The following is a 14,936-nucleotide window of genomic DNA, read 5'->3' on the forward strand; positions in this document are numbered from 1 at the left end:
ATTAAAAGTCGTTCTAAACCTCTTCACAGACATAAATACCATTTCTTTACAATAGGAATCACTATTATATCCCACTTTTGAAACATTTTCTCTGTAAAACAACAGGCAGAATTTTAAGAATGGAACACTTCACAGATTCTGATTTTCTTGGGTATACATATCAAAACATTCAAGTGAACATGTCACTAAGCAAAGTACGTTCACATTTAATAATTACACCATATACTAAATAAATTATATCATATACTTTCTACAAAGTACATGCAACTAAAGAATATATAACGTTCTATTGCCAAAATATATTCAAGGCTGTTTTATTGCCTTATATTCCTTACTATTACAACAGTCAATTGTGATAATAAACTAAAATATGTCACTACTGAGGGCATAGGAAATATGATATATGTATATCATACTCCAACATAACCACTACAGTTTTAAACCAAATAGTTATTTATTGGGAAAATGAGAAAAACTCAATTTGCCTAACAGTACAAAGGACACTGAACTGTCATCTACAAGAGTCTTACTTTCTTAAAGGTTTAAGAGAAACAGAATTTAATGTTAGAAAAATGATTATTTTTCCTTAAACTGAGACTTCATATATTTGTAGTCAAATTCTGTTAAGAGTGTATATATATATATATATATATATATATATATATACACATACATACATATACATAACTTGATAATATTGATTCACTAAATCAATGTGAATAACTCTTAAATTCACTTCCACCTACCGGTTCCCCCTTCCTTACAAAGGTCATTGTTTGTTTCATTGAAAGGGGAAAGTGCTTAGGAAAAAAAAAAAAAGCCAAAATAAGGGACAGGTATGTAAAACAGAAACGAAATATTGATCGGTACAGAAGAATGAGCACAAAACTTCCTGAAATGATGGGAAACCTGATGATAGGGTACCTGAATAATTAGGGGTATTAAATTGGGTGCAAAATTGGGCAGTACAATCTTTATTTTCAGTTGAAGTAGACAATCACCTGAACTCTGGGGGAGGTGGGGGTGCATAACATCTATTTTCTTTCTTTCTTCTGTTTCAGGGCTTAAAATGGAGTGGCTAAAAAACTTAAAACTGGAAGGATCAGTCCCCTTCAAAGATATAAAGATAACCCTAGGTAAATTGAGTTTTTTTCTAACATTCACAAGAAGTATAGAGTGAAATGAACGTAATGTAAATCAACTCATTGTTTGGGCACTTTCAAATTAGTTGCCAAGAAAGGAGTGAAAACTTGATAAGCAGGCTCCAGTTTCCATGTGTTAAGAAACCTTAAAACTTGTGGGAGCACAATAAATTTAAAAGGAAGAAAAGTAAACAAGGAAAATGCTAAGCAGTGAAACACTGATGTGAACAGGGTATAAAGGATTTTCTTTAAAGAAAAAACTATAAAGAGTTCCATTGTGCTTTTAAATTACAAATTTGGATTTCTTTGATTTAAGCTGAGTCTGATTTTAAAGTATCTGTCAGAATGTCCTGATCCATTTAAATATTCAAACTGTTGATGCTATTTCTTACCTATCTTGGGGAGAAATTAAATATAAATCAAAATCTTAAGGAAGCCCACATTTTCAAATAGGTAAATAGCTATTTTGAATGAAGCAACAATGTACTATACTTTTTATCCTCCCGCTCTGGCACAGAAAGTGCATTTCTGAAGCGCAAACCAGGTATGTTCACTGTTTGCAGCAGTTCCAGGTCTTGAGCCTTTTCCCCAGGAACCAAGCAAAAAACACACAAATTCACTAAAATAAGTGACAAGAGATAGCAGGCAAATCCCAGGTGGCTCGTCTGCCTTTTTCCAGGAAAAATGTGGCCTCAGCTTTCATGAATGTGTACTTTGTCTTGATAGGAATGCATATTTAATCATCAAAGCAAAAATTTTTACACTCAAACATCAGATCCTTTAGTAGAGATTTTTTTAAACTTTTTTAAAGTCACAAACAAAATGTAAAAAGTGATGCCAAACTGTTTTGCAGGCACAAGAAAGGTGAGAGCAGGGAAAGATTAGATCATCCAGACGGGGATTTTGAAAGACACTTGTAGTTTACTTGTGAAGCTTCATTTAGCATTGAGGTACAGGGGAAATGCTGTTCCTGGTGACATCGCAGTGGGAATTCCCACTCCAACAACCCATGAAATGTTACTGCATAATTATTCACCTTCTGAGGCCCATTAGAACTTATCAGCAGAGAAAGAAATTTAATTTAAACTCACCCCTCGGTGGTAAAGAATGACCGAGACATGAGATCAAAGCCGGAAGCTCTGTCCTCCAGTGGTTTGCAACACCTAGGCACAATAGGGTGAGAGAACGCTACATTCCAGCACTTTCCGGCTTTCCGGACCCTGGAGAGAGGGGTGGAGGTGGGGGCCTCCACACCGGCTGGTTTGAGGGAAGGACTCCGGAGGTGGATGTGTCAAATACACCCTTGAATTCCAGGAGGCCAGACTGCTTCTACCCGAGGCTTCAGGGGCTTTTCGAGAGAGGCCCAAACTGCAGACCAGTTAAGCCATTCCCCTCCCTTGCCTGCTCCTGGGATTGCGGGTCAGGGGTGCCGTGGATTTAACCACAAGCTGGACATGCTTGGAGCCATAGCACACGCAGGTGTGCAGCTCTGCGAACTCTTGAATATTGAAGATGACGCTCAGATTGCGGCACATCACAGGGCACTTTCAAAGCCTGTAGAGGCTCCAAGTATAACCAAAAATAAACTCCAAATTTAACCCCTGGCATATCTAGAGAGCACAAAGTGGAACTCAGATCCAAACCTGCTGAGAGGGGCCTCTGTTTCTCAGTCCACCCCAGGGAGCAGCAGGTACATTCTCCCAAGTAAAGATGATCTTTAAAGTAAGTATGGTACTTTTTCTGAAGGACTGACCCGTTCCTCCTTTCAGATGTCACCAAAATATGGGGCCCGGAGAATATTGCTGGCACTCCTCAAATATTCAGCTGCCAGAAGCGTGGACCAGCAAGAAGGGAGAGGAAGAAGCCCAAAAGAGGTTGTTGGGTTTTAGGTACAACGCAGCAAAGACAAGTTGAGTCAGCTCAACAGGTACAGTGATTATATATCTATATATACCTGTCGATAAGATTCTCCTCTAGATCGTCTTTTGTGATTACTGAAATAAAAAATCAGTCAATCGGTCCTGATTTTGCTTCCCTTATGCCAATAGTGTGAGAAAATGTGCACAAATTCCTTCATTTGAGTCCGACAAACCCTTAATAAAATGACAAGAATAAAACTTACTGCCGACAGAAGACCGCTGCAGTTTGTTGAACTGCTACAGAACCAGAAACGGGTAAGAGACAAGTGAGAGTGAACAGAGTAATTTAGCCAGGAAAAGAGCACAGTCGATGCTATACCGAAAGAAATCCAACAGGTTCAGGAAGAAGGACCTTGGCCCGCCACGCCGCGGGAGGCCCGGGTAGTACCGGCAGGACGCGGCACTTGGCCTGCCATCCCGGGATGGGGTGGGATAGAGGCCCGAGGGTGCCGGCGCTCGTATGGCCAAGGGCAGTGGGCGGATGCTGGTGATTTGGCGAGCAAAAGGAGGGAATCCGCCCATCCCAGGCCGGCCGGCTTGTCTTTTGAGCCTGGAAGTGAGCGCGGGAGAAGTTCACCCGGCGATTCCCGTGGTGGGTTCGCGCGGGGCCAGACAGGCTCTGGGAAGTGCGGGCTGGTTGGGCCGGTGTCGGCAGCGGCTGGCGCGCTGCAGAACGCGCACGGGGCACAGGGTGGCGCTCGCTGTCCGTGCAGCGGGAGGAGGCGGCCGCGGTGCCTTTGTGTGCGCGGGCGCCGCGCGCGGCGGCTCGGCTGGCAGCACAAGGGGGAATGCGGGCGGGTACGGTGGTCCGGGATAGACTCGACTGCCGCCCTACCCTTCGCTGCAGCTCTTGGGTGGACAACGCGGCTCGTCCGCTCATACGCTTCCGGGGAGTCGGAGAGGCTTTTTGAGAGCAGCTGGCAAGTCGAGAAGGGAAAGCAAAGAGGAAGTAGCGTTGAGAGAGGCTGGAAAACTCTTGGGCTCAACACATCGCCTTGAATTCACTGAAACAGAATAAGGGCAACTTTGGGCAGCCCAAACTCAGCCTCGAGCCCCGCAAGAGAAGCAGCGGGCGTCTCCACCTGCCCTCCCGCGCGGCCAGAAATGGCTTGTCTGAGAAGTAAAGTTAGGGAGTGGGCTTAGAAGAAATTCCCCAAATGGACAGGAAAGAACAGTGAAAAGCAGCAGTTTTGAGCGAACGCTTCATTCCCAGTTCTCAGTCATCCTGCAGCTCCCTTCGCTGTCTCTGAAGCTCTAGAAGCCCCGACTGTCGTTAGGAATCGAAGCAAAATGTATAAGGCTGCTTCCTCACCGCCAGGAGACTCCGCAGGAAATTAAATTAAATTAACACGCGCCCAGGGACCAAAGAAAATAGATACCACCCCTAAACCCCCTCCCCCCGCCAAGCAAATCAACACTTCAGCGTACAGGGAATGCGGCGAACCTAAAGAGATCGCCACTGACGCGCATCCCCTTAAACCTTAGCGGCTGGAGCAAGGAATTATCGGCTTTCCTTTAATCCGGAAGCAGGGAATAGGGCGAAAGCAAATTCTGAATCTTAATTTTTAAACAACAGCAACAACTGTATATCGAGCAAAGCCTTCAAAAGATACCACCCAGAACGACAATCCAAAGTTAAAAATGAGTACACTTCACTCCCACTGATTCTTTACTTAACACGATTTTCTTTCAAGACAGTGATAGAATTAATCTGCTTGTCTACTTTTTAAAGAAAAAAGGCGGGGGGGGGGGCGCGACAACATAGAAATCATATTTTTAAAAGACAGAGGGGCTTGATCATACCTGAGTTTTTCTTAAGGGTGTAGGGAGAAATAATACCTATTTGGACAGAAGCAGTAAAAGTCAGCAGTAAATTTTAAACCCCAGTTTATTCAAAATATCTACGTCAAATTAACCCCTCTTTGAGGCTGTTTGAAAAATTGAGCAAAATGTAGAATTTCTCTACCAGTTTAGGCAACCAGAGAACAATTAAATCTACACTCCCCCTACCCCCAAAGTTCCTGCCTTAATTTACCAGCCTAAAAGATCAACTGACCTTTAAGCTAATCCTCTAAAATAAAACATTTATTTAAAAAAATTCCTCCACAGGCCCTCTGTAACATTCCACTCGATAATTTCAACAAAAGATCCATGGGGAAATGAAAATGTAGATGGCAGGATTATCGATTTGTCCGCTCAGGAGTCCAGTCTCATCATATGCTTGTCTTTAATTTTTAATTTCAGCATTCTGTCCCCAATTGAGAAGGTATACCAAGATTGGGGTAAGATGAGAGTGGAAGGAGGACAAACCCATCCAGGAACTTTTTCTAGTATCAGTTGATAAAGAAGAGTACCTCATCATATTTGCTTAAATTGTTTCAGCTTAAACAAATTCTTTGCTGATAGTCTGTCTCAACAAATCATAGTCATGGTCCTAAGCAAAAGACATCATCCAAAAAGAAATTGAACCCGAACAGGAGAAAGCAGGGTAAGGAAGAAACACTCAAGTTTGGGGATGAAATGAAGCAGGTTAACAGAAAAGCTGGACTCAGCTGCAGCCCTATTCTAGTCTCCTGAGGGTGGACTGATATATGCTGGCCTGTCTGTGGGTCAACAACTAGTTTAACTCTACCTTGATCTGCAAGACTGAAAGCTTGTCCCTTGGTTATAAGTGAGACCAAGCCTTTGGCTTCATTTGAGTGAGCCTGCAGGCACTGTTATGGGGTGCGTTTGCACAGATCAAACGGGGAGAAACCAGAGTTTTATACTTCATCCTCTATCCTCCAAAAAGATGTGCACCCCCAAAAGGAAACCCTGGCCACCCTGCAGAAATGAATTTGTTGGCTATAGCCAACAATACAAAATAAACCAAAGCTAAAATGGGGAGAAGCCAAAGGAAGAAAGTGAAAATCTGAACATCCATCCATACTGCAGAAAAATCTGTCCCCGTTTATGCACCCCAGAATCTTCTTCCAGACAATATCTATCCTTATCATCAACCACTTTGTAAATCAAATGTGATCCTGGGTAAAATGCAACTGATATAATGAAGGTACCAAGCAGCTTTTTTCTTACCTGCCACTACATTTAACTCCTTCAGAACCGTTTTCTCTGAATCCCTCAGCACTGCAACTTTCAATAAAAAAGAAACAACATTTAAATTGTGTTCTGCGTGTTATTCCTAGGAAGAAAGTGACAGAAAGAGACCATTTTACTTTTTAAAACCATTATGTAGAGCTGTAGTATACCAAAGAATTAGAGTTTACTTGCTTGCCTAAAGCCATAGGGGTTGGAGTTCTCAAACATCAGCACAAGCAACAGGATTAAGGCATGCTGTTACCTGGGCACAAACTACATTATTCTAAAATACTTTATCCCTGTCTTTTTCCTATGAATTTACAGTATTTATAACACTCCGTATTTTCACTTGTTTCTATGGCTAATAATGACTTTATATAAATTTCATTGAAAATTTGTCAGTTCAAGATGCACACCAAGACTGAATTTAGGGTGGGGAAATGCAAACAGAAAGAAAGAAGCTAAACTTAAAAGAATCTGAACACACTAACTTTTTATTCAGTTTGTTTCAAAATAATATTAATCTAATAGTGAAATACTTTGATATAACAGCAATCAACATTTAAAGTATTTTATGTTTCAAAGTATGGCTCAAGGAACACCCATTGCTTAAATGCACTTAGACATAACAAGACAGTATTTTTTTTATTGGCATCATTGACACCTATGAACAATAGCCTAGTAGATAGATTAAGGTTTAACCTTCCTTTTCTTTGGTGGCTGTTTAGAGACTTTAAAAGAACGGATAACTCATTTCAACAGGAATCTACTACTGATATTTACCTCTACATAATCTTTAGCTAAGACATGGAATGCCAAAAACAAGCTTTTGTTAGCTTGACCTCCTCCACCCCCTAACAACAAAAAGTTATTCCCAAACCCATGTTTTTATTTTAGATGTACTGATCTTCCAGTGTAAGGCTTGGCCTTTTAAATACCAAATGCAACCAATGGCCAACAACCTGACTCCTTCTGGAGAATGAGAAGAAAGCAGAACGAAGAAATTTCTTTCAATTGTTTTGTGACTTTGTATAAATTTTAAGAGCTCAGTAAATCCTGATGCTTGGAGCTAAAATCTACTGGTAAATAATTACATTTCTTAGACACTACAGTCTTTATCTTGGTAAACAGAGAAAACACAGCTTCCCCAAATATACCATTCCATCTAAGTAATAGCTTAAAAACAATTATTTAAATATTACCTCAAAACAGGGCTATGTTTTGTTTAAATTAGACATTTAACTGAAGATAAAATGCAAATGTCCATAGTTTAAAAAGGAAAAAAAATACAAATTAACTGACCTAGTCTTTATCTGAGTTTATTAATACCATTTAAAATATTACAAATAAATCAATTACATTTCATGCATTTAAAATGCAAGTCTAAAATGTTCCAGAGAAAGGCTTTTCATTTCAATGTGAAATATCCAAATTATTTCAACATTACAATGATCAATTAGTTTGCAGAAGCTGCAAACATTTAAATGTAGTGTCAGGAGTGTTTATTATTAACAGTTAACAATATTACCTTCAGGAAATACACAAAGGCCAAAGTTAGTTGAGATTCACTTGGACATTTTATTTAACACATGGGTTTTTGGCAGACCCAGTTATTATGAAATATAAGAGAACTCTCACTTTAACTATGCCTGAACTGCCAGCAAATGCAAGTAAGTACATGCTTCATTAAATTAAGTGTCATCCCACATTTATCAAATATTGTCTTAGTTACAGTTTGATACCTATCTAAATTCATATTCGAGCAAAACTAGGCCCCGAAAGTGCGTTTGTGGCTCTGCACCTCCAGAAGTGAGTTCAAAAAATCTGCAGCTCATCAGAACTGCAAGAATAACTCTTAATATTTTCGTGTCAAAAAAAAAAAAATCAAGTTTACTTCAATATATTTTCAAATATTTACTGGAATAATGTACAAGAAAAATACTATACAAAATCGTCTCCTGGACAACTGCACCTCGCACCCATACACTGGTGGAGTTATAGTTAATTGATATCTAATCTAGAACGATTCTCCAGTTGTACAAACCATTAGGTTCAGATATATCTTACAATTTTTTTTCTGTTTTTCCCTTTTGGCATTTAAACTACAGCCTGGTCCGAAATAAACAATAGCTTCTTTACTTGTTTATAAGTTTAAATCACACACAAAAAAGTTAAACCCTAAGAATCTTCAACGAATTGCAAGAATTTACAGAAATGGGTTCTATACAAATTGACTGCTGGACTAGGGGAAAAAAAGAGATTATGCTCGGGAGTGGTGAAAACGAGGTAGCAAAGGACAAACACGGATATAGTTAATCTGGTCTCACCGGAAAGGGGTATTTTTGCATAAGAAAAAGACACCTACCCTCACCCCCACCCCCAACCCCATAAGTTAATGCGATCAAAATAACTTTGGGATCAATATTAGCACAATTTTGAGAGAAAGACTTGCTTACTGATAGAGGAAAAACTACCTACAAGGGAAACCAAATAGAAGGATGCTGTTGTGTTTTTTTTAGATTTTCCGTTTAAAAAAGTTATAAAGATTAAAGAAGGCTGTTGCATCGATTCACCAAGACTGCCCTTAGCTAAAACTTGCATCGGTACCACCCAAGGGAACAAAGGGAAAGAGTCAGGGCTGGCGTTGGGGAGCTGAACTAGGCAAACTCCGGGTCTCCGTGCCCCGAGATGGGCACCCGACAGCTCTGCGAAGGGCAGGCCGCGACGCCCGGCTGCAAGGCAGGGCGCTTTGCAACTCAAGACGCCCGAAAACGCGGTTCTGGTAATGGTACCTAGCCAGTCGGCGGCTGGCCTGCCCCGGAGGCCCTGGGTGGCGCTCAAACTTGCTCAGCCTAGTTGTTAACCCCGCGTGCAGGCACTGGATCGGTCGACCCTTACCTCCAGCGGCCACTTCCCTCTAAAAGATGTGCCCGTCCCAACTGGGGATGCTGACGGGAGAACAAGGAGAGGACCAGAATTAAAGGCCTGGCGAGGGGCCGGCTGGGGCTGTTCTGGGCCCCAACGGTGTTATCCGGTAGACAGACAGCTAGGGCCCAGGAGAGCAACGCGTGTTACTTACATGTCCACATTCCCTTTACAAAGTTGTCACAGAGAGAGTTAAGAGAGAGAAGGGCAGAGACAGAGATAGTGAGCAGGGTGGAGAGAGACTGAAGCCAAAGCCAGGACCCACAAAGCCCAAACGGACCAAGGTGGGAGGAGGAAGGGGAGAGGGGCTGGGGCGGGGTGCACGTCACTCCAGGCCGTTTCGGTGACCGGGCTCGGGGGGCGGCAGCAGCTCCGGGGAGTGGCAAGGCGGGCTGCCTGCGGCGCTGTGCTCGCTGTCGGTGTCGCTGCCCTTCTTGCCGCCGCTTCCGGACCCTGCCGAGCCGCCGCCGCCGCCGCTGTGCGTCTTCACGTGCTTGCTGAGGTGGTCGCTGCGCATGAAGCGCTTGTTGCACACCGGGCAGGCGAAGCGCTTCTCGCCGGTGTGGGTCCGAAGGTGCCGCTGAAGCTCATCCGAGCGCGTGAAGCGCTTGCCGCAGAAGAGCCAGTTGCACACGAAGGGCCGCTCGCCCGTGTGCCAGCGCAGGTGCGCTTTGAGGTGCGACGTCTTGCCGTACACCTTGCCGCAACCCGGGATATGGCAGCTGTGCAGGCCCTTGCGCCGCAGGCTCGCCCCGGCCGGGCCCAGCCGCTCCGCCTCTTGGCAGTTGGGGCAGTCGCAGGTGGCGCGGCCAGAGTAGCGGCGGGCTGAAGAGCGCGGGGAGCCCCCCAGAGGCGCCGACGGCCCCGCGCTCAGCATGGAGCCCCCAGCGCCGGCCAGCGGCGACGGGGCCGAGTCCGGGTAGGAGCCGGGCAGCACCGGCTTGAAGCCGTCCATGAGGTGTTGCCCCGCGGGGCTGAGCAGGTGCGAAGAGGCGCCGCTGCTGAAGGCTGAGTGGCTCAGGCCTGAGTAATCCGAGTTGTAGCCTCCGAGCGGCGAGTGCAGCGAGGTTTGGAGCCCCCCGGCGGCAGGGTGCAGGGAGCCGGGCAGCGCCGCCGCGCCGTTCGGGTTCTGCACGTCGATCCAGCCCGCGCCCACGTCCCACCAGCTGGAGGCGCCGGCCGACCCCACTTCGCCGGCGGCGCCCAGGCCGGGATGCGAGGGCTTGAACCACGACTCGTAAGGGTGGGCCATGCCCACGCGCGGGTAGATGCCCTGCAGCCCGTCCACAGAGGTGTGCACCTTGGAGATGAACACGGGCTGGTGGGAGCCGTCCTGCGAGTGTGCCGAGGAGCCGCCGCCGCCACCCCCGCCGCCGCTGCCCCCCGACACGCCAGGGGCCTGGAACACCGAGTAGTCGTTTGCGAAGGGAGAGCTCGAGGCGGCGGCGGCCGCGGCGGCGGCGGCGGCGGCGGCGCTGCTGGAGGTTAGGGAGAAGGCGCTAGAGCCGGGTGAGCCGCCACAGCTGAAAGAGTCGGACACCAGAGCCGCCGCCGCCGCAGCCGCCGCCGCCGCCGCCGCCGCGGCCGAGGATGAGCCGCCGTTTCTGGAGGGCCCCGACACGCCGAAGCTTGAGAGACTGGAGCCCACTACGTTGCAGCTGCCTGAGGACGAGGACGAGGACCGTTTCCAGGGGTGGAAGCCTTTGCCGAAGGAAGATGAGCTGTCCGAGAGGGAGGAGGGAGACGGGCTGGGGCTGCCGATCTTATTACAGGTAGCAGCAAGCATGGCCAAAGGAGTTGATCCCAACCTCGGTTCTTCCTGAGAGAAGGAGAGGAGAAGGGGTGGGGGAGGGGAGGTGGGCAAAGGTCCGGTGGGGGAGGGAGGAAGGAAATGTGCATCAGTCCTCCAGTAGCCTCCAAAACGCCCCCAGTGCACCCCATTTCTCGCTGCGGCGCGGCGCCACCAACTCACCTGGCTCCCCCAACAGCCCCGGCGCCCGGCTGCTTCCTACTCTACGGGAGGGGACAAGTTTGGCTGCCGGCGTCTGATTCGGGAGTAAAGCGCCACGCTAAAGAAGAGTTTGACAAGTATTCTCACCTAAAACAACACTCTTTTGCACACAAGGCCCCAGGCACTTCGAAACAAACAAGCAAGCAAAAAGTCCAGATTGGGGAGGAAGATTCCTTTGCGGAGAAGCCTGGGGAAAAACCATTGGATTGGTTTTAAGAGCTACTCCTGAAATCCACAGAAGAGCTTTGAAAATCCTGTTGCAGTTCCCAGAAACCCATCCTGGGTTGTTTCTCCCAGGCCAAAAGACGTCAAACTATAGGGCTCGATCGCTCTTCCTGATTTTCTTTAAAAAAAAAAAAAAGTCTACAATACTAAAAAGAAAATGAGAGAGAGAGAGAGAGACGGGTTCAACGTACCTGCAAGACAAGGCGGGCTGAGGAATTTTTTAAGGGGAAGAGGGGAAAATCTGCAGTTTGCCCAGGAGAAAAAACTTGCTCTCTTTACCCCCGAAATCGTCTCACGTAAAATAGGCTGGACGCACGTCTCCGGGGCGGGGAGCGGCCGGGCGCTGCGAGGTGGCTTGTCTAAATGCCCTCCGAACCTTTTCCTGCGCTGAAAAAAGTGACTCTGCCCCCCTCCCCCTCTTTCTTTTCTCTAAACTCACTTGTATTTAAAGGGGGGAGGAAAAAAGCTCTCAATAGAGACTGATAGCCCGTGGCCTGGCCGGGGCGACTTTAACCCCCTCCGATCGGCAATAAAAGAAAACTAATTAAACCAGCAAGAGAAAATCCTGAGACTCACCCCTAGAAGTGAAGTTGCCATCACACAAAAGTGCCCTCTTCCTCTCAGAGGATCTTTTTTATATTGATAAATCAGAGGCAGTGTTTTTTTTAGAGGTGTGCAATACAATGATCAGTTCCGCCCATTCCACCACAATTGTAGCTCCCTCTCCGGCTTTGAAGTGCCGCGGAGGCGCGGCCAGCCAATCTGCGGCCTCGCCGGGCCGCGCGGCGCGCGCGCCGTGAGGTCATCGGCGCCGCCGCCGGCCGCCGTGGGGGGGCTGCGGGAAGCGGTAGCGGGAGGGGCGCGCGTGACTGCGTGTGTGTTACAAAGCGGTTTTGTGTGTGTGTGTGTGTAACTATGTGCGAGTGCAACCAAGCTGAGAACACAGTGCAGCCGGGGGAGGGGGTGGGGGGGATGCGGAGAGGTTGGGGACTAGAGTCTGGCAGTGTAACAGTGACGGGGGGAGGGGAGGGACAGTGCAGAGAGGGAGAGGGGGTTGTGAGTGACAATTTAACTGTATGTGTGACAAAGGGTAGCAGACCAGTAAATTGTTGAGGGGAAGGGTGAGTGTAGTGCAACAGAGTGATAAACCTGGGGAGGGAAGAGGGACAGTGCAGTAGAGTGTGTGTTGCGGGGGCGGGAGGGGGGTGTGATAGGTGGTGTCTCAGTGTTTGGTTTGGAGAAGAGGAAGAGTGAATATGTGGGTTTGTGTGTGTGAAAAAGGAGGGAGAGTGGATGCGTGTGTGTTCGCTTCACATGGGAGAGGCAAGGGCAGTGTGTCACAAACGTGGGGAGGGGATCGTGTGTGCTTGTGTGTGTCTCTGCAACGAAACTGTGATGGAGAATAGGACCGGTGCAGTAAAGTGTACGTACGTAAAAGAGAGACATGGCGATTAGAAGAGTGAAACTGACTGCGAAGTTGAGTGAGGTTGAATAAATATTCACAAATGCTATCACTGTCGCCAACTTCCTCAGGTTTTCTTGTAGCTCAAATCTTGACTGGTTTTCTTCCCCTTAATTTTTCGGGTACTGTCACTACATTTTAAAACAATCATACCATCCTCTCCTTTCCTAGCTTTACAGCGGGAAGAGTAGAAATTTAGGGAGGCTGACGGGTATTTTTAGAGCGTTCTGGAGGGTGTGCGCCTGCGTCAAAGAGTTGTTACTTTGATGCGGTAGCTTTTTTTTTCTTCTGAGGGGGGATTCGGCTTTGGAAGTGCAAGTCTCACTGTAGGGGAGACCGTGTGTTTGTCCCGTGGCGATGAGTAAATTTCAATACAAAAGGATTAGATAAAAGGGGGGGGGTTAAGAGTATTGTTTTTTTTTTTTTTTTTTCCTGAAGGGTGAGAAATTGAGCGTTTTATAGAATGTAGGAGTTTTCGTAGGATATCCCACTGCCTCTTTCTGAGAAAAAAAAAAATCGGGATTTTGATTGAAATCTGGGGGTTTTATTTATCTGAGAAGAGAAACAAGCTTTTAACAAATCTTGGACCACGTGCATTGGAAGCTTCTGTGTCTAGTGGGGTTTGGGCCAGATGTCTGTTAAATGTATGCATGTGAACAGTTCAAATTTGGTGGATTTTAGAACTTGCTTGCCATTTGTGTTAGTAGTTGCCTACAGAAATGTAATTACAATTTCACTGCCACCACAATGAAACATCTTAAACTACAGAAAGCACCACACCAGTGTAACAAAAAGTCCACAGCCTTTGGAGCCCTGTTGAATATCCATATGTTTTTAAAAAGTAATTCACATATTTAAGCAATTACAAATGCTCCCAGAAATCTATTTTTAAGTCAGAATTGATTTTAAAAAATGTTACTAGCTGAGAGAGGTGTTTTGTTTTGACAGAGGAAACCTTTTCATTTTATTGTTGTTTTGAACCTTCCTCAAGTACATCACAGCTTCTGGGGATGTAAAAAAAAAAATCCTCCCGGGGTTTACTGAAGTCCAAAGTCAGGTTGTAGCATTGTGTAAGTTTCACTGAACAGAGTTGAGGCTGATGTTTGTGGTGTGAGAGTGTTTCTGACCCCTTTATAACAGTGTTGAGATATTGACTGTACATCATATCTATTGATTAAGGGGATAAGGTACATTCTCACACTTCGAAGTAAGTGTGAAGTAAATTAATGAACTGCTTTCTTTCTCTGAAGGCTGACGCTTACCATAAATGTCGTGTTTCTCCCTGCAAGCCACTCTGAATGATTTTAGCGTGTTGAGAAGGCGTGACAGGCCAGCCCAGAAGGAGGAAGGGGTGGGGGAAAGGAGGGAACTCCGTTTAACAAATAAAAGAGAATTAACTTCATTGCTTTGGTCTCCTTCTATAATGATATTCATTTTAAAGACCTAATATACAGTTGTTCAAATTTGGGATTTAATTCTAATCAATACCGTCACCCTCAAAGGTGGAGAAAGAAAGCTTTAGGGAAGACTCCCTTCTATGAATAGTTATTTATTTTATCTTTTTATCCTCCTATCTCTAGTAGGAAGTGAGGCAGGACTTTTGAAAAGTTAAAAGCTGATTCTGAGAGTAAACAAACATTAACCATTGTTTCCTCAAAAAAATGCAGGAATTAGAAAAACACGCATCATGTGATTACAAATTTGAGTATCTACTTTTAAGATTGTATTTATATAAATTCACTTTAGAATCATGTAATTCTGCCTAGGACAATGGGTCACAATGTTGTTATGGATATAATGAGTATACTGGATTCTTCAGTTTGCATAAGGTTGACTTGCAGATTTTCACAAAGGTTTGTATGTACATCTTCATTATGAAAAAATATATTTTCATATGTATATGTATAGTCCATTTACTCCCACTTTAAAATCAGGTGTTTATTTTATACTAGTATTGTCAAAGTTTCTTTTTCACCCTACCCCTCACCCCAAAATAAGTGGTTAGTGTTTGTCCTAAGGTATAAGACAGAATTAAAAAGGAAAAGCAAAGAGAATTATATAATTGACCAAAAATTGAAACAACAATAATCTTGAAACAGTGACCAGCAACCAACCAGACCAACAATGAAACTGGTCTTAATGGCAGCTCTTTCTCCACTTTGCAGAAGTGACTA

General features: G+C 45.3%; 1 protein-coding gene across 1 annotated transcript; it reads right to left on the reverse strand.

Moving 5' to 3' along the window:
• Window positions 1–7,522: 7,522 nt before the first annotated feature.
• SP8 (Sp8 transcription factor) lies at window positions 7,523–12,038 on the reverse strand. The gene is made up of 2 exons (XM_027969103.3): window positions 11,877–12,038; window positions 7,523–10,883 (listed from the first exon to the last, which is right to left on the reverse strand). Exons 1-2 carry the CDS (start codon window positions 11,895–11,897, stop codon window positions 9,390–9,392), a joined length of 1,515 nt encoding a protein of 504 aa, XP_027824904.1. The 5' UTR covers window positions 11,898–12,038; the 3' UTR covers window positions 7,523–9,389.
• Window positions 12,039–14,936: the final 2,898 nt, after the last annotated feature.

This window comes from Ovis aries, chromosome 4, assembly GCF_016772045.2.
Source record: "Ovis aries strain OAR_USU_Benz2616 breed Rambouillet chromosome 4, ARS-UI_Ramb_v3.0, whole genome shotgun sequence".
Taxonomy (NCBI): Eukaryota; Metazoa; Chordata; class Mammalia; order Artiodactyla; family Bovidae; genus Ovis; species Ovis aries.